Source organism: Brachyistius frenatus, unplaced genomic scaffold, assembly GCF_029030835.1.
Source record: "Brachyistius frenatus isolate BFR_SWC_R1_liver_20210118 unplaced genomic scaffold, ASM2903083v1 Contig_118, whole genome shotgun sequence".
Classification (NCBI taxonomy): Eukaryota; Metazoa; Chordata; class Actinopteri; family Embiotocidae; genus Brachyistius; species Brachyistius frenatus.
In genome coordinates, this window is record NW_027210717.1 from 541,721 (window position 1) to 560,394 (window position 18,674).

At 43.3% G+C, this 18,674-nt stretch overlaps 1 protein-coding gene across 1 annotated transcript in view; it reads right to left on the bottom strand.

Annotated features, from left to right (window-relative positions):
* Nucleotides 1-18,674, bottom strand: part of xpo4 (exportin 4) — a 61,500-nt gene that overhangs the window by 35,756 nt on the left and 7,070 nt on the right. The window contains exons 5-7 of the mRNA XM_069713385.1: nucleotides 16,865-16,981; nucleotides 16,324-16,477; nucleotides 6,121-6,233 (exon numbers count right to left, since the gene is read on the bottom strand). Coding sequence (XP_069569486.1) covers nucleotides 6,121-6,233; nucleotides 16,324-16,477; nucleotides 16,865-16,981 — 384 coding nt within the window. The remainder of the gene's footprint in view (nucleotides 1-6,120; nucleotides 6,234-16,323; nucleotides 16,478-16,864; nucleotides 16,982-18,674) is intronic.

Consider the following 18,674-nt stretch of genomic DNA (forward strand, 5'->3'; position numbering starts at 1 on the left):
CTCACCCATTATTTTTTGTTGTTTGGTGTTCTTGTGGCCGATAGAAAGAAACTATTCTTTAGTCTGGTGGTGCGAGCCTTGATGGACCTGTCGCACCTGCCAGAGGGCAACAGGTCAAACAGGTGGTGTGCTGAGTGGGCGGAGTCTCTCGGTACGTTTTGAGTTCTGCAAATGCAGCGTGAGCTGGAGATGTCTTCCAGGGAAGGCAGAAGCCAGCTGATGGTTTTCTGGGCTGAGTTTATAACCCTCTGCAGAGCTTTCCTGTCTGAGGCGGAGCATCCGGCGTGCCACAGTGACGCCGTAGATCAATACGCTCTCCATCGCCACCGGCAGCTTTTCTTCCAGATTGTTTTTCCTGAGTAGTCTCAGGAAGTGAAGTCACTGCTGTGCCTTTCTTTACTGTCGCCGTGGTGTTTGTGGACCAGGAGAGCTCCTCAGAGATGTGGATTCCCAGGAATTTGAAGTCGGGAACTCTTTCCACAGTCCCTATTGATGTCGAGTGGAGCAGGGTCCGCTTTTTTTCTCTCCCTGAAGTCGATGATGACTTCCTTTGTTTTTGTGGTGTTCAGCGCCGGGTTGTTTGCTGCACACCACACTATCAGTCGCTGGACCTCGTCTCGGTAGGCCGACTCGTCTCCTCCTGAGATGAGTATGTCAGGGGTGATTGTGTTGAAGGCTGAGCTGTAGTCTATGAAGAGCATTCTTGCATAGCTTCCCGGGAGTTGGAGGTGACTCAGCGCGGTGTGGAGAGCTGTGGCGAACTGATGAGGGTCGAAGGAGGAGGGAAGGCTGGCCTCCATGTGGTGAGAGGAGCCTCTCAAAGCACTTCACCACTACTGATGTGAGTGCAATTGGCCTGTAGTCATTAAGACTGTTGATGGCTGGCTTTTTTGGGAACGGGATGATGGTGGCTGACTTTCAGCAGGGTGGGATGATCATTTCTTTGTGTATTCATTGTCAGTTTTCCTCGATTTACTTTCTCCCTTCTTATTCGTCCATTTCACTCCCGTTTCTTTCGTTTCCCTCCCGTCACTTGTTCTTACGCTCGTCTCTCCATCCATCATCCCTACCCTGAATCTCAGAGCCATAAACTGTCACCAGCTGAAGTGGGAAAAGAGCTAAGTGCTCTTCTACAAAAACCCCAGGGAGTAAGAATAACACTTTTCTGGACTGAGCGGGAAAATGGCTGCCACACACTGCATAATGCAGACGATTTTCACAGAGGGACGGAGACTCCCCAGAGCGATGTGTGTGTGTGTGTGTGCGTGCGTGTGCGTGTGTGTGTTATGGTTGGGTTACTGTGGTTGTTAACAGGGGCCCCTAATCCTGGGGCCGGGCTCTAATCCTGCCACTGGTCGGCTGTGGACTGTGACCCTGATGGCGCGTGTCTATGAGCATCCCCTACACACACACACACACACACACACACTTAGCCTGGCCAGCCGGTTACCCCTCACAGCTGAGGAGACACGGCAGCTGAGACAGCAAAGGACCCCATTAAACTGAAGACACACACACACAAGCTCGAAGTGACACCGTCCCGCAGAGACAGACACACACACACACGCACACACACACACACACACACACACACACACACACACACACACACACACACACACACACACACACACACACACACACACACACACACACGCAGGCAGCTGACAGCGCCACAGCAGCCTTACAATAACAAACAGTTGAGCTACTAGAAATACCAGAGCGAGAGATGAGACTGAAGGCCTGGAAACTGAAACCAACACAAAACGCATCCTGCAGATTCCAGCAGCAAAGAGGATCGACTGAAAAATGGCAAACATTCTAATTCAAGGCAAACGGCCGCGATCGGCCAATCACGTCCCTTTGTATAAGAAATCTCTGATTACATTCATTGCTCGCAGACAATTACAGCTATTTGTGATTGCTTTGTGACGATCGGATAGAAAAAAAAGCCTTCAATTTAGACTGACAGTGAATGTAAATAGATGCTTGTAGAAAACACAGAATTAGTGTTCCTCCATTTAACAGTAAAGACAGTAATACAAGCCTGCAGACACGCTCAAGGCAAAGAGTGCCAACACTCACATAATCAAGAGAATACCATGTAAATCTGGTTCTGAATAGATGTTCGGTTTCACTAAAGCCTTATTTTTGAACCGAGGGGGAGCATAAAGCAAATAACCACAATGTCAAACAGCAACAGAGACACCCGAGGATCTAGACACCATTTCTCTGCCTCTAATCCTGGAGAAAAGATGCAAACCGATGCCATGACTTAAAAAATAAAAACATAAAGGAATCACTGTTCCACCGAGAAAAAGCACCAGTTGGGATCTTTAGACAAATCAAAAGGAGCTAACGGAGGCAGCGAGGGAACAAAGTGTGTGCAGCCAACAAGCCTGTGAACACATTTATTCCACCGAATAAATATCACCTACAAAGAATGAACACAAGACAACTGAATGAACGCAGCTGTGTTTTAAAATGTCAGGGGGATTCACTGGAAAACAAAAAGATCAAAACACTAAATCATTGTGTTGTTGCTGCAACTTTTTAAACCACGTTCAAAAGAAGAAGGCTCTCACTAAAGCTGGACTCTAAAGTATCATCTGTGCATGAGCCCACAAGAAGAAAATATGTAGGAAATCTTAAATATTTCATGATAATGTAGCTGAAACCGTTTTTCCAAAATCCCTTTCTAAATGCAGCAAAAGAAAGGAGAACTAGTGCAGGCACCAAGCATTTTCTAACATTAGAAGCACGACTTATTACTAAAACTACGACCTGCAGAAAATCATCCAGTTTCTGTTTCTCTAATGCAGCAAAAAGTTAAAAAAAAAACCTCTAAATAATTTCATAACAAAAAATAGCTTTTGACAGCGACTTTTACGGAGAATTAATGACCTGCTGTACTTTGTACTTCTCAGTTTCAGTCTCTTAAAAACTCACCAGTACATACACTCACCAGGCACTTTATTATGTACATCATGCTAACACTGGTTATAGGACCTTCCTTTGTTCTGACAGCTTCAGTTCTCGGCGTCGTGGATCTCACGAGTCGTTGGAAACATTCCTTTGAGATTCTGCTGACATTGCAGCGTCCCATCATTCAGCAGATTTTTTTTCAGCTGCACTTTCATGCTGCGAATCTTCCATTCTACAAAGATGAAAACTCCAGCAACTGCACTGTTTGGTGTTGACCCTGATGAAGGCCACCAGCTGAAACGAGTTGGTCTCCCATTTCCGTTGTTCTATAAACTACAAGTGTTGCTGGAGTTTGAAAGAAGAAGAAACTCTGTCCTGCTGTTTTACAAGCTTCCATTCTACCACCGAGGAGGCCAGTGAACTCTCTGCCATGTTCATTGAACCAGTTTGAGCTGACATTTTCTTTGTCACATGTTGCATTATCCTGCTGGAAGTGGCCATTAGAAGATGGTAAACTGTATAAACTGTAAAAAGAAAGGTATGATCAGCAGCAAAACTCAAGATAGGCTGTGATGTTTAAACCATGATTGATTGGTGTTTTGGGGCCCAAAGGGTGCCAGGTAAATATTCCCCACTTCATCCCACCAGCCTGAACCGTTGACAGAAATCAGATCGGGCCCATGGATCCATGCTGCTGAGCCGACCATCTGCAGCCTCAGCAGAAATTAAGACTCATCACCAGTTGTACAGTTGGGTTATCAGAGTTGCTGCAGCCTTTCTGTCCATTCTCCTCCGACTTCTCTCATCAACATACCTTTCTGTCTGCAGAGCTGCTGCTCTCTGGAGGGCTTTTTGGGGGTTTTCTCACCACTCGGAGTAAACTCCACAGACTGTTGTGATCAGCACTTTCAGAAATACTCAAACCAGCCCATCTGGCACCAACAATCCTGCCACAGTCAAATTTTTCCCCATTCTCATGTTCGATGTGAACATTAACTGAAGCTCATGGCCTAAAGCAGGAGAGGAGAGGAGAGGAGAGGAGAGGAGAGGAGAGGAGAGGAGAGGAGAGGAGAGGAGAGGAGAGGAGAGGAGAGGAGAGGAGAGGAGAGGAGAGGAGAGGAGAGGAGAGGAGAGGAGAGGAGAGGAGAGGACAGGACAGGACAGGACAGGACAGGACAGGACAGGACAGGACAGGACAGTTGCATGAACCAGCAGGTGAACAAGTGTTCCTAATAAACTACTCTGGGAGTAACATGTAATTTAGCTTGTAAGAATCGCTGATGGCTGAACAACATCTCCCAACATGCTTGAAAGCAACACGAGTTGGTTTGATGCCCAGTGTTGTTGGACTGGTGGTGTGTGTCAGGGCCCAAAAGGCCTCCATGAGTGGGTCAGTGTTTTGCAATATGCATGTGTTTTATGGGGGAAATGAAAAAAAAAAAAAAATTGCTGTAGTAGTACAAAGAGATTTTGCTAAAGAGAGATAAAACAAGCAGGAAGAAAGTTCTTCAATCTTTTGGCTGAAGAGAAAAACAAAATCAAAAGGGAGTATTTGAAGTGTTTGAACATGACCCACAACAGCAGGATGTGTGTGTAATACAATACATATTACTATGTCAAATAAAGGCATTTACACTTTTTATTACCCGTACATACAAGTTGTTGTATTTGGCCCAAAACACCTCAGAAATTGTTTATTCAATCATAGTTACTCTGGATGACATCGTCTTGGTCTCCAGCACCACTGTGAGGAATGCTGGATTCATCTCTGATGAGGATCTGTCCTTCAAATCACACAAAGCAAGTCTCCAGGACTGTTTTCTTTCACCTACGTATTAAAAATCAAATCAAGAACATGCTGTCTGCTTGTGGATCCCAGACTTTGAAAAGGTTCGATAGTAGACAGAGCTTTCAGCTTTCAGGTCCCTCTCCTGTGGAACCAGCTCCCAGTTCTGGTTCAGGAGGCAGACACCGTCTCCACTTTTAAATTAGGCCTAAAAACATTTCATTTTGATAAAGCTTATAGTAGCTGGCTCAGGTGACCCCGAACCATCCCATAGTTCTGCTGTTATGGGTCTCGGCTGCTGGGGGACCTCCAGCGATGCACTGAGCTCCTCTGACTATTTTCTTCCTGTTAAAGGGGAGTTTTCCCTCTTTAACAGGACACTTGAATTGTTGGGTTCCCGTGTATAATGTTGTACAGTTCTGTTGTAAAGACTTTACTATGTTAAGTACCCTGAAATTACTTGTGTTGGGATCTGGTGGTATATAAATAAATTTGAATTAAATTGAAAATGAATTGCTTTGGATTGTATGGAAGGAAACACACATTTGACATTTTGGACTGAGACCGTACTCAATATGAAGCCTTCACAAGATGGGCGTGTGAACTTAGAAGAGGACAGGTAGAGGCCAAAGAGAGGTAGCGGTATACGGCAGTAGACATTTGAGAGGTGGAGCGGTGGAGCAGCTTATATGGTGATGGGCAGCCAGAGAGTTCAGACAGATGCTGAATGGAAGAAGAGCCGAGCGGTTTGTTCCACATGTCTCTACCACACCGTGTGCTTTTAGCCAGCGTGGGCCGATTCTTCAAACACACAAGTCACTACACAAAAATACACAGTTACTTCACGGGGCGGTTAACAATAACATGACCACACTGCAAAGCGCCCATAAATCTACTTTGTGGTGCATTCTAGAAACCCACGAAACTAGTACAAACTCAGGACGCGCCAAAAAGAGGAGGTCAGACGAGATCACTCGGCCCAACATGAAAAGGCAAACCGTCTCTGTTTGTTTTAAATAAATCCACCAAGACCCACCAAAAGCTCAGGAAAAAAAACTCTCAAGAAGAAGAAAGGGGGAAGGAGGACGTAAGATTTTGGAAGAACGTGAAAAACAACCTTTCTGACAGAATAATAGGTAGAAAACAGAAGTACGGACAGAGACAAACAATCACAGACAAAGGCCTCTGCAAGTTTTAACAAGTTAATTCAATATCACTTCCTGTAATGTGGTTTAAATTAAATGAGACTAATTTTGTCAACAAAACAAAAGTGCCCTGTTTTGAACATTTCATAGTTGAAAAAGTGCAAAAACTTGACTTTAAGGTGCAAACATCTTTAAATAAAGCTTTTGAGAGCCTGCTGAGACTCTCCAAGGTGTGAGTGACTGGAGGATGCGTGGGATACTCACAGTGAAGAAGAGGTCCATGATGCGGGTGTCCAGCAGCGCTTCCCTCCAGGACTCCGTAGGCTTGAGCGTGACGTTCTGCGTGGCCTCAAACATGGCGATGTAGTGGCGCCCCAGTGATCCACCGTCAGTTAAGGCCGACAACAGCATGACTGAGGAGGAGGAGGAGGAGGAGGAGGAAGAGGAGGAGTGCCACACTCACACTCAAAAACACCAGCTCCTGTCACTAAGCTGCCTCTCAATGGGTATTTTGGTCTGTGTGTGTGTGTGTGTGTGTGTGTGTGTGTGTGTGTGTGTGTGTGTGTGTGTGTGTGTGTGTGTGTGTGTGTGTGTGTGTGTGTGTGTGTGGTTTGGCTGGCAGCAGAAACTTGTTCGTCACTTGTTAACTAGCTCTTCCTCTCATTAGCCTGTCTATCTTTATTCAACAAAGGTTTTTTGTTTTTTATGACCTCACCCTCCCTTCCTCGTCTGTTTTGTTTTCCTCTCTTCTTCCTCCCTCGTCAGCTCTTCATTTGCCACAGCTTTTCCCCCCACGTAGCAAACCTCGCCTGCTTTCTCACCCTCTTGTCCACTTTTCCCTCCTTCTCCTTCCTCCGTTTTCTCTGACTTCTCCCTCTGACACCCTCTTCTCTCCTTGTCCTCTCGTTCACCCCTTCTTCCTATCGGCCCTCCCTTCTTTTTTCCTCTCCGTTTTCTCCCCTCTGCGTCCTCAGGATCTTGAAAGACACTCTCGCTGCAGCCTGCCGAGACTCTGCGCTGCTTCGCCTCCTTCGCTGTCCACTCGTCTGCCAGAACTCCTCGAGACTCCTTGCTTGCCCCTGAAACACTCCCTCTCCCTCCTCAGCCAATCACTTTGGCTCTGCTTTCCAACACCAAAGCAGGGCTCTATTTGCCCCGATCACACATGCTTCGATCACTCTTTCCTGTTTTCTCAACCAAACAGTTCTTTTTCCCCTCTTAACATGATGCTTTCTCTCTTGGCGTGTCCTCACAACACACACTGCCCTCATCACAAACTAGCATCTAAACCCACAACACAATCAAACTCTGTTCCAACAACTACAAGAAAAACTTTTCATCTTAATCACTTTCCAACTGTCCCTTCTCTCCCAGACAAGTCTTTCTTTCTCCGTGCCCCCACAACACACAGTCTCCTCATTTAAGACTCTCTATACACCCACAACAGGCTTTTTCACAAACCCACACTCCCTGCCTACACAGCCACAACACTTCCTGTCCTCATTCACAGCTTCCAAAAAAAAAACACTCCCACAAGCAGCTTTCTCCGTAGCTCATCAGGAACTCTCCTCTTTACTGCTGCTTTCCACTCTCTTCACACACACACACACACACACACACACACACACACACACACACACACACACACACACACACACACACACACACACACACACACACACACACACACACACACACACACACACACACACACACACACACACACACACACACCCCTCAATGAAAGCATGTCACAGAGCCACAACACTCGGTATTACAGCCTTAACCATCCTGGATTTTAAGGGCTGATACCAAAGATGGGAAGAACAAAAGAATTATGATATTTTGGTTATTAATCAATTATGACAAAGAGCTGTAATACAGGCAGGATGTTTTACAGTTTATTGATAAACTTTGTCCAAAATGAAATCATTTAACTTCATTAGGAATATAATAATTAAAAGTAACTGTACATTGCATTTCTAAATGACCCCAAACAGCTTTTTCTATAATTCTATAAACTTTTAGAAAACCCAACATGAAAGTTTCTGTATTTGCTGATACGTCTGATAAAATTGCCTCTACTCTGCACACCAACCAAGGCTTCCTGCTTCTCTTAGCCACAATAAAGAGTCTTTTCTTTATCAAATTAAAATGTTTGTATCCTTCTCCTGATGATGAAGGACTCATGCTGAAGCACATCATCAGATTTCATCATCAGTCTATTCCTTTAAATAGAGTCTATGGTCTACTCACAGAAAATACATTTAATAATTGATGGATGATTATATGAGGGGATTCTTCTCTGAAATGGTGCCCTTTTTCTGCTGTTTTTGTGAGATGCAGACAAACATTCTTCACTCTTACCTCACTTAATAATCACCATCAAAAACTTTAGATAATCAAAGCAGAGCTGCAAATATTGATTCGTTTCATTATCAACTAATCTGGTGATTATTTTCCCAAATAATTGTTTGGTCAAGAGAACATCAGAAAATAGTTGAAATTATTTTCTTTAGCTCATGACAGCTTTCAATATATTGTTTTGTCTGACCAAAAATTCAAAACTCAAATTGTATTTGGTTTGCAAAGTTATGCAACAAATCTTCAAACGGAGGCTGTTGTGGCATTTTCATAGTATCAATTGACTTATTACTGTTTGAGCTCTAATTCAAATGCAAACAGGCCTTCAAATAAAAAATATTCTCAGCATTATTTTCTTTAAATCTGATTTATCTGGTATCTGTGGAAACTTTTGAACTTCAAATGAAATCAATTATTTGGGTTTCAACAACTTTCGGTGGTAATCTGGTTTGTAATGACAGACCACTGGTCGGTCTGTGAGGTTAAACTTACAGGAAAACGTATTTTATTTTCCGTTTTGGAAACCGAATTAAGCGATTAAGATCAATGCTCTAAAAAAACCACCCATATCTGTAAACTAACATCAATAATAATCTGAACTTTTGTTGCTTTGGGTTTTCGTATTTCAAATTCTGTAAACTCGTGTTTGTCGAAAAACATTTTCTAAAAAAAAAAAAAAAGAGCATAGTCTCTCATTTTCCTCCCATCATTAACTGAAAACACATAAAAACACACAGAAAAGTCTGCCTGCCCTGCGGCTCAGTGACAGCGGAGAGCGGAAACTTCCAGAGGAATGTTCGATCAAAGCCAAACAGCGGCAGAGGCCGACAAGGTCACAGATTCCTCCGACACACCAGCCCGCAGTCACTCCCCATGCACACACCCCGCCACAACACACCACACCGCACTTTTCGGCACAAAAGTTGGCACCTGTTTAAGGGTCTGTGGGATTGTGTGTGTGTGTGTGTGTGTGCGTGCGTGCGTGCGTGTATTCAATGCTTGGCTTTCAGACCTTGTTAAAAATAGTTGTGGTGAGGCAGAAGACCTCTAACTGAACCTTTCTAAAGAGGGAGATCGAATAAGGAAGGACTGCAGTGACTTAATTCCACTGTTTTTGATATGCCAGTTTTGAACCATTTAATTTGGATTACAAAACTTCTGTTTATAATTACACAATTAAAAGCTTCCTTCTTTAACTTAACTGTCTTCATGTTGTTTTCATGAAACTAACCAAGTTTTCTGCTTTTGACCCTTCTGAATCAAATCCCTGCATGTTAATCATGAATTTAAAAAAAAAAAAAAAAGGGGCAGGACAGACATAAAGAGAAAAAACAAATGTTAATAGGAATCCAGACATGATAGGGAAGGAAACAAGGCGTGGGTGCGTACAGTATTTGGTCCAACAACAAGTGTGTCTGTGGAGTGTGTGTCCTCGGGGAGGGACCACCTCAGTGATCGAGGTTGTACAAACCCTCCTAAAGATCATATGACAGAGACTGAACTCACAAGAGACCTCGGGAATGATAACTACACAGCTTCTTCTGCTATTTCACACAGATGGACAGAGACGTAATGCTGTCTGACAGGCCGGAAACACTCGAAAATCATTGGGGAAACCGGACGAGTTCAGTCGAGACCGAAAGTCCAGCAACACTTGTTGTATGTAGAAAGTTTAAAATGAATTCCAGAATATTTTAAATTAAGAGCAGAAGATTAAGAACATTTTTAATATTAAGAAAAAAAATGATTTGGTCAGGATACGCATCAGCTGTATGATTCCCAAACACGTATCAGTTCCTAAAGGACTTCACAGGTTTTTTTGTGCTTCTCGCAATCAAAAAATATTTATTTTGTATCGGCTTTTCTCAACGTTTTCAATGTAATTTGACAAATGTGGTTATTTATGTTTTTTGTTGTCTTCTTTTGCAGTAAAATTTAAAGAATTGGCAAAAGTAGAGGGACAAAAATTTGAAAACTTTTTAAAACTATCCGCTCTTAGAGTTGTAATGTAATCACTTATGAAAATATGAATAGTGCAGATTACAGAAATATTTTAGTTCTCATCTTATTTTTATTTGCTTGAAGTTACAAAAGAAAATCCTGAGTGAAAAAAGTGACGTAGCTTTACAAAGCAATCTGACTAATACAGAACAGAGTCCTTTAAATGCTGTTTTAAATATTAATTGAATACATACTATATGTATAAAATTATAAGAGTGTAATTGTTCTTCAGCATTTTTTTTCCAGGTAACCTGCATGTGGTTTGTTTTGATAATGAGGTTGAAGCTGACCGTAAATAAAGAGCAGATTTTCTGCCATAATATCTTCAGCAGAAAGACACGCAAGTTTAAACTGCGACATCTGAATAAGTGCAAGTTCAAGCTGTTGTAGGAGGAAAATCTGCTTGTCGAGTTGACACGTGAATTTACAACCTCAACCATGCTCTCCACTCTTTAAAAGGTGGACGGTCTGTGTGTGTGTGTGTGTGTGTGTGTGTGTGTGTGTGTGTGTGTGTGTGTGTGTGTGTGTGTGTGTGTGTGTGTGTGTGTGTGTGTGTGTGTGTGTGTGTGTGTGTGTGTGTGTGTGTGTATGGGGGTGGGGGTTGAACATGCCTCCAGGATGAGTAATGGACATGGAGTGACGAGGACATGTGGCTGTGGTTTGGTGGGTTTTTAAAAGACATCACCTGCTACTGCCGCAACCGTTCCAGCAGGCTCAAGAATAACTAATGTGACACGTCAGTTTTCCACTGCGAAGATAAGACATACTGACAGACAAACAGACACACAAGCACACACAAACACATTCGACTGAGTCAGAGTAGAGCCAGTGTAAACCACCGACCACAAGAGTTTCAATTAAACACAAGTGAGGAGACTCGTACACCCAAAGTTCTCACGTGCAGTTGCCAAATTTGCAGACACATAAACACACACTAGTACCTTAATTAACACCAATTAATAGTCAAATGGCAATAAAAGTGTTGTTGGGAGATTTGTCTGATCCTCCAGTCACAGAAATACGTTTCATTTCCTGCCCTCGTTCTATTTATTCTGACTCGTTTCAGCTCAAACACGTCCTCTCGGTATTTATGGACTCGCATGTCAACCTCAGCCCAGGTAGTGTGCATCAGCACAAAGCTCTCGACTTCAAAACATGAGGGAATGTAGCTGCAATAAAAAAGCCATCAGTCGTTCCTTCATGGGCTGTAATTCAGAGTGCACTCCTCTGCAGAAAATAACCACACAACTACAAAACAGAAAATGTGGCCTGAGCCCTTTCTGAACGTAGAGAGGCTGAATTATGTGGGCCACCACATCAAATGTCAAATCAATGCAAGAATTTTTGTCTCGTAATTTTTGCTTAATTTGTTACCGCATGCGACCCAAAGTGAACTAGCTATAAATTAAATACAACAGAAAAGTCTATGATACTTTCAACAACTTTTCAACAAAACCAAGAGTTAGTTAGTCGTTCTGAGGCTGGACTTCAGCACAAGGATGCTTTGAGCTAAATGCTAATATGCTCACAATGACAATGCTAGCATCAGATATGGGTCAGGATTTTTCATCAAATAATCAAAAACCATGAATAACTTATGCTCCGTTAATGATGTCTTTATAAAATGTATTTTCCTTAGTTTTTACCAGGTTTCAATGCATTACTACTGCCAGCAGGGGGCACTAATGCACATAAAAGCTTTTCGCCAACCGCCATTAAACAACAAAAGGAGCAGAAGAAGAACACATTACCACCCGAAAAGCAGAAACATGGAAAGAAAACTACACACAAAGTCCTGTGTCAAACTCCTTCAAAAAACAAACTAAAATAAGGTGCAGTACAAACTGTGTCGGTAAAGCTAGCAGATCATACGTCTACCACAGCTAAGTCAAACTTTGTGAAGCGAATCGATGAAAAGTTAAGGGACTGCCGAAGAAACCTCGGATCTTTGTAGAAAAGTTCATGGTAATTCAAGAGTAAATGAAGAAAGTGGAGGACCGAACACTGGACAGACCGACAGCAATGAGCATAGAGCCACACAGCTGCGGAGCGGCAGCTCGGTGGAACAGACGCTGGTTGAAGCAGGGAGCTTCCAGGTGTGAATGTATTGAACGGTGTGAATGTGATCAGGGTGTTCCTGGAAGAGGAGGGACTGCTCAGGGCTGCTACTCTGCCCTAAAGCCTTCAATTTGTGAGTGTGTCAATATGACTATTCAACTCCATGTCCTTTTGGCATGTAGGTGAGTATGAAGTCGTATCTTTTTTGTTTCCTTCCTGCACTCAAGAGGCGAGTTTGTGATTCATTTTTAACACTTCAATTTGCAGACGAAGCACTCGATATTGAGCGTTTTAAATATCCAGCAATCAGCCCGTGGCAAGTAATCTGAACATTTTGCAAGCCTGAACAACCTTGATGCCCGAGGACCGTGGATTAGCAAGCTTCTCCTGTATCCTCTATTCATTAAGGCTGATCCTCGCCGAGGATGGAGCCGTTCGCACAGGAAGACCGGCTGAGCGTCTGCCAGCAGCCACGCGAAGACCGCAGCGCTATGCTAAGGCGCGTGGTGGGGTTTAAGTGATATATCCTGCCTTAAGTCTCCTCTGCAGCCTCGCCATGTGAAATAACAGTCCAGGAATACCTCCTCAACCCCCCCCCCTTCTTCTTTCCCCATTTCCCTCTACTGACGGCCCCCCCTCCACCACCATTGTTATTAATTCTCCCTCTACTGAATTGAAACCAATGATAAAGCGATTGTACCTCGGTGATCAACGCTTGTTTGTTTCCTCAGAAACAGAAAGTAATAATGTATGAATGAAAGCAGCAAGTTGGACCTCGGTTATATTAATAAGGACCAATTTTACTAAAAGTTGTACTCGGTAAAATTCAGAAATCAATTACACAAGATTAATAATTTTAACGAGAGAAAGTTCTTGGAAAAGCCTTAATGAACTGATTTAAATCAGGGCAACAATACAGTAGAAATACCTGCTTATATCCGCTTTAAATCTCAGCTCAGAAAACACATGTACTAACTCAATGTCCATCAGAATCTGAAGCATCTGAATATACACCCTCCGGCCTGTTTGGACGAGAGTTGTTAAAGACTCTCCATACAGGTCAGGGCCAAGGCAAACATCCAGCATGAATTTACATACTCCTAATCCTAACCTTAACCTGAGGGCCAGCCTGCATATAAACTGACCTCTGAGCAGCTAATGAGAAAGCTGAGCCACTCTGAGATGAGTGTTGGGCTGACAGGCGTCTCTTCAGCACAAGAAGAGCTCCGAATAAGGCTGCTGGGGGGTAATTGTTTCTCGTTAATGGGGCTTTTCTTACGCCCTCACCAGAAGAATGGAAACAATCCAAAAGGCGGCGGCCCGCTTTTATGAGGCAAAGTATATAAATACAAGTCAAGGAAGAGACATAACTTAACATAACGGTGCCTCCGTGGAAGACACAGGGAAGGCCATGCTTTAATTTGAAACAACTTGACTTTTAGAGAGCTGATACACCATGAAATCAACACATTCCTGTCCAGTGAGATGGAGGACAGATGGGAGGAAACAAAGCAACATAACTGGTAGATGACTTTAGAGATTCCCTCAACAGACAAAGAAATCTAAACAAGCTAAACGGAGGAGAGGGGGGGGTGTTATCTATCTGTCTGTCAGCTCAGACAGCCATTTACAGCACCTGACTGCCGCCACAGCCTGGAGGCCTGACCGCGACCCCGACCGGAGTCAAGCCCAGTGTGGAGTGACACGGTGTCGCACCGATGCCCGGGGAGCCTCGTCTCAGGGAAGGAAGCTTTTTTAAAAAGGGTCTTTTGAGCTGCTCAAGGAGTGGGTGTGTATTTGTGAGAAAGGTGGCTGCTGTCTGCCACACAACTAAGGAGGGCACCCCCCGCCCCTCCCTTCCCACTTCCCCAGACACCCGTCCTGGCACACGTTCACATCACACCGCGCCGCCTCAGGCGTGTTGGGACACTTGTGGACAGGCGGCCGCACTCGTCCAGCCTTCCCAGCGGTCTTCATCAATCTGTTCTCCTTTTCAACAACAACCCCAGACGCTCCGAGACTCCACACACACTCACATGCACACCCGAACTCAAGGAGAATGCCTCTTGATTTAAGGAATTCATCTGCTATTTTTATGGCCCGGAGACAGTCCATTCAACATTTATGACAACTCAACATCGAGAAACCGGAGAAGTACAGCTCTATCTGCACGCAACTGGTGCCACGAGGAGACCTGAATTTATTTAAAAGTCATTCAGCCATCTTTGTTTCATAGTCCTTTAAGTTAATGATTTTGTGATGTACTTCAGGTTGCAGATATTCATACTTAAAGATATTTGATGTTGTCAACCTGACAAAATAAAAGTGTAAGTGTAAAAGCTAATTTAAGAAAATGACTGTTGAACTTTGGCTGCATTTAGTAAGATTATACCAACCTCTTCTGTATAAAACGAAGATTAAATGTGCGCAGCGGCGAGCACAGATGGCAAAATCTCCAATCACACTATATATCAATATCTACTGTATAAATATCAGTATTGGGTTACAATAAATTGGTGGTGCTTTACATTCTCCTACAATCTGGTTTAAAAGTCAGTATAAAAGTAGAAATAAACCCTGGTAAAACATCTGGTTCTGGCTAAAATCCAATGAAGTAAATATTTGACAAATTCATATTTTTCCGCCACCAACATCCTGCTGTAAAATGTACCTGCTCACTGACCTTCAACACTAAAATCACCTGACATAATTAAGTTAAAGTCACCTTGGTACAGTGGAAATTGTGTGTGTAATCAAAGCGAACTAGACCTATATTAATCTAATTTATGATATATTTAATATTCAGTTATTTTCAGGTCCACAGTCACCTACTTTCACCCCAATCTAAAAAGTCCCTCACATGCACACCAACTGCTCTGCTGGCTTCCTATAGACACCCAACACTACAACAAAATGAAACCGTTGTCTAAAAATTGATCGCAAAAGCCCTTAAGACTTAAAGGTGCGTCTTTGAGAACACACACATATCGAACCGAGCGTGCCGGGAATACCAAGGGGAGCCTCAACAAGCCAAGGCGGGGGTGCTGTGCTGTTGGAATGATGCGGGGATGGACACACAGACACCTCTTTGAAAGTGATACATGGCCCTGGCTGGCAGCAAGCGCCACTCCAGATCCCCCTCAGACAGGCAGGGAGGATGCCAGGCTGTCGGGATTTAGGCTGTAATGAGCCTGGCTGCGCGTGCGCGCGCGCGCACACACACACACACACACACACACACACACACACACACACACACACACACACACACACACACACACACAGACAGAGTTCCTAAGTTCCCTCAACAACTGCAAAGATAACATGGATGTGTGCTCAAGAGATGAACTACAAAGTAAAACTGACGGACAGATATGCATTCCTGGGCATCACATTGTAGAGACACACGCACGCACACACCCATCATAGGGTCACTGTATAGTCCTCTATGCAGCAATAATTATGCCTGCAAAGACACACCAGTACGCACAAAGTGCTACACTTATGAGGACATCCTACACTCTCCTGACCTCTAATCTAACTCTTTTTTTTTTCTTTTAATGTAAACCTGCCTGCTCTGCACAAGTCTTTTCTAAACTTCTCTCTGTCGAAACATATTTTTGCACTTAGACTGCCCTTAATCTTTAAAAATAAAGAGCCCTTAATGTTCACCTTGTTTTAACTTCTAACCTGCTCATTTGACCCTGAATGACAATGTTGGAAAATTATGATGTCACATGAGATTTCAGCGATTAAACTGCCATAAAATGTAAAATTCTCATGACCAATAGAAGTGACGACTGAAACTGCAAACATAAAACCACTGCATTTGTCTGAGCCTTAAGATTTTACTCGATGCCCTTCAACGCCTCATTACTCTGTAGAAAAACTGCAATTTGAAGATAAAACTGCACAAAACTGTATTAGAGTAATAATGTAGGTGTGAGAGACTGACCTGTCATATTTTCCATACCTAGCTTTCATCAAATGTGTGACTGTGACCTTTCCAGGTAAGACCTGCGGTATTTCAGAAGGAAAGGATATAATTGGGGGGCAGGAAGTTCCAGCTGAGGACCTGGTTGGCCAGAGTCAGGTAGCGCTGGAAGACACAGGACATCTGGGTGCTGAGGTTCTCTCTGCGGCTGAACTCCTGCAGCACCTCCATGGTCAACATGAAGATCTGACGCAGGCCGTCCTCCTGGAAGAACGGACACAAGGGTGAGTGACAGAAATAAAATGCAGCTGCCTGTGGAAAGGTCCAGAGACAGGAGAGGAGACAGTCCAGGACAGGAGACAGACAGACAGTCCAGGAGAGGAGAGGAGAGGAGAGGGTCCTGGAGAGGAGAGGAGAGGAGAGGAGAGGAGAGGAGAGGAGAGGAGAGGAGAGGAGAGGAGAAGAGAGGAGAGAGAGGAGAGGAGAGGAGAGGAGAGGAGAGGAGAGGAGAGGAGAGGAGAGGAGAGGAGAGGAGTCCTGGACAGGACAGGACAGGAGACGGTGAGTCTAGAGACAAGAGAGGACAGGAGACTGTCAGTCTAGGACAGGAGAGGAGACAGGACAGGACAGAAAGTGAGGTGGGAAACAAACCTGGAACAGACGCTTGCAGTTGCCGTGAAACTCCATGCTGAGGCCGATGCTGCTGGTCTTACTGGAGCTGGAGAACTCGCTGAGCAGAGCGGTCAGGATGGAGCAGGCCAGTTTTTGCTGCAGGGAGGAGGAACGAGTGTTCACAGAGGTCAAAGGTCATACAGAGTTAAACGATTGTCAGTCCAGACCAAAAAAAGGAGAAAACACAGTTCCAACAAGCTGACTTCTGTTTTCATTACGCGTGCGTCTCAGTGTACGAACTATAAAAACAAGCATAAACACTCAGTAAGCAGCTTGATTTTTGATCAACACTCTTGTTCCACAATACACAAATGAAATGAAGCAGCTGCAAAACAATGGAACAAGTTGTGGTCGGTGATGAGACAGCTCAGGGAAGATCTGAGGAACCGAAAATAAGAATGAAACCTTTGGAAAAATATTTGGTTTTTGTCTTGTGAAGATGAGGCAGTGATGTTTCAGTCACAGAGAAAACTTCCTTCTGATATAACACTTGGACATGTTGATTTTTTTTTTTTTTTTAAATACATTTTTAGATATGTATTCAAATTGGTATCAACGTACACGTACACTTACTTTTTTTTTTTTTTTAACAGAACATTATTTCGTAATGGATGATTGGTTAAATTTGAAATTATTTTTGTTGTGTTTTTTTTAATATATATATATAGTTAATTATGGGTGTGTATTGTGCGCTGTACGTTGGTAGTACGCAATATTATAACTCAGGCAACGAGCCATAAATGAATGATCACATGACAAGAAGGTCAACACGCCACTGGTTATTAAACAGATAAATTATCATCAAATCCATTTTCAACAAGGCAGTCAGTTGATTGAAGGGTACACAGAGTCCTACAAGGATCAAAGATGAAATCCAGATTTAAATAATCATACATACATTCAACAGGTGATACTTTTTTAAGGAGCTTTTAGGGCTGTGAATACTAATTGTTTTAGGACTGACTGAGCCAACTTTACTTTAATTTAAGTTGCATCCTTCAGTGACTTGTTTTGAATGAACAGTGCAAAGTTTAGATATTCAATGGACGATGACAAACAGAAGACAGGCGTATACATGGTATTTTCTGCTTCATTTTCTTTCAAATAGATTCACTGAAAGGTTGATTCATTCCCTGACTGTTTCAGGACTTGTTCCTTTCTTCCTCTGACAGGAGACACTTGATCTAAATTTATTGTTAGGTCAAAATTCTACAGAATAGAGGGACGATGGATGTCTTTTAGGAAGTAATAGTTTCAGGATTTCAGTCTAAACAAAGAAACCACATCAAATAAATTAATCCGGTCTGGTTTTGTTCATCAGTGAAGTGATTAAAAACCTGCACTTGTTTCCCTCCATGGAGCTCAGCTGACTTTTCCTTTTGCTTTGAGAATCAGATGAAGTGGTGCCCCCTGCTGGATTAAGATCAGCAGCACTGACACAAAATCATGTGAATATATTTTTACACATGGGAGACAAACATTTTGTCATGTCACACCAATGTGCTGAATCATATAAGTACACATGTTTAGTCTCAACAGTGTGACATCATCTGTTTTATGTCATGAGGTCACACAAACATCAGATCTGATCCGAGGACCTGAGCAGAGACAGCATGCCTTCGATATTAAACGTCTTCTAATGACAGGAATAAGCCTGGAGCTTTTGCCTCTGTGGCCTTTTGGCCATTTTTTAGACTGATCTCTCTGTAATCTGAACCAGATCCAAGTCAGGAAGTCTGGAAGCAGGCGACAAATGAGGCCCATCACGGTCAAAATCTAATGAATCTGA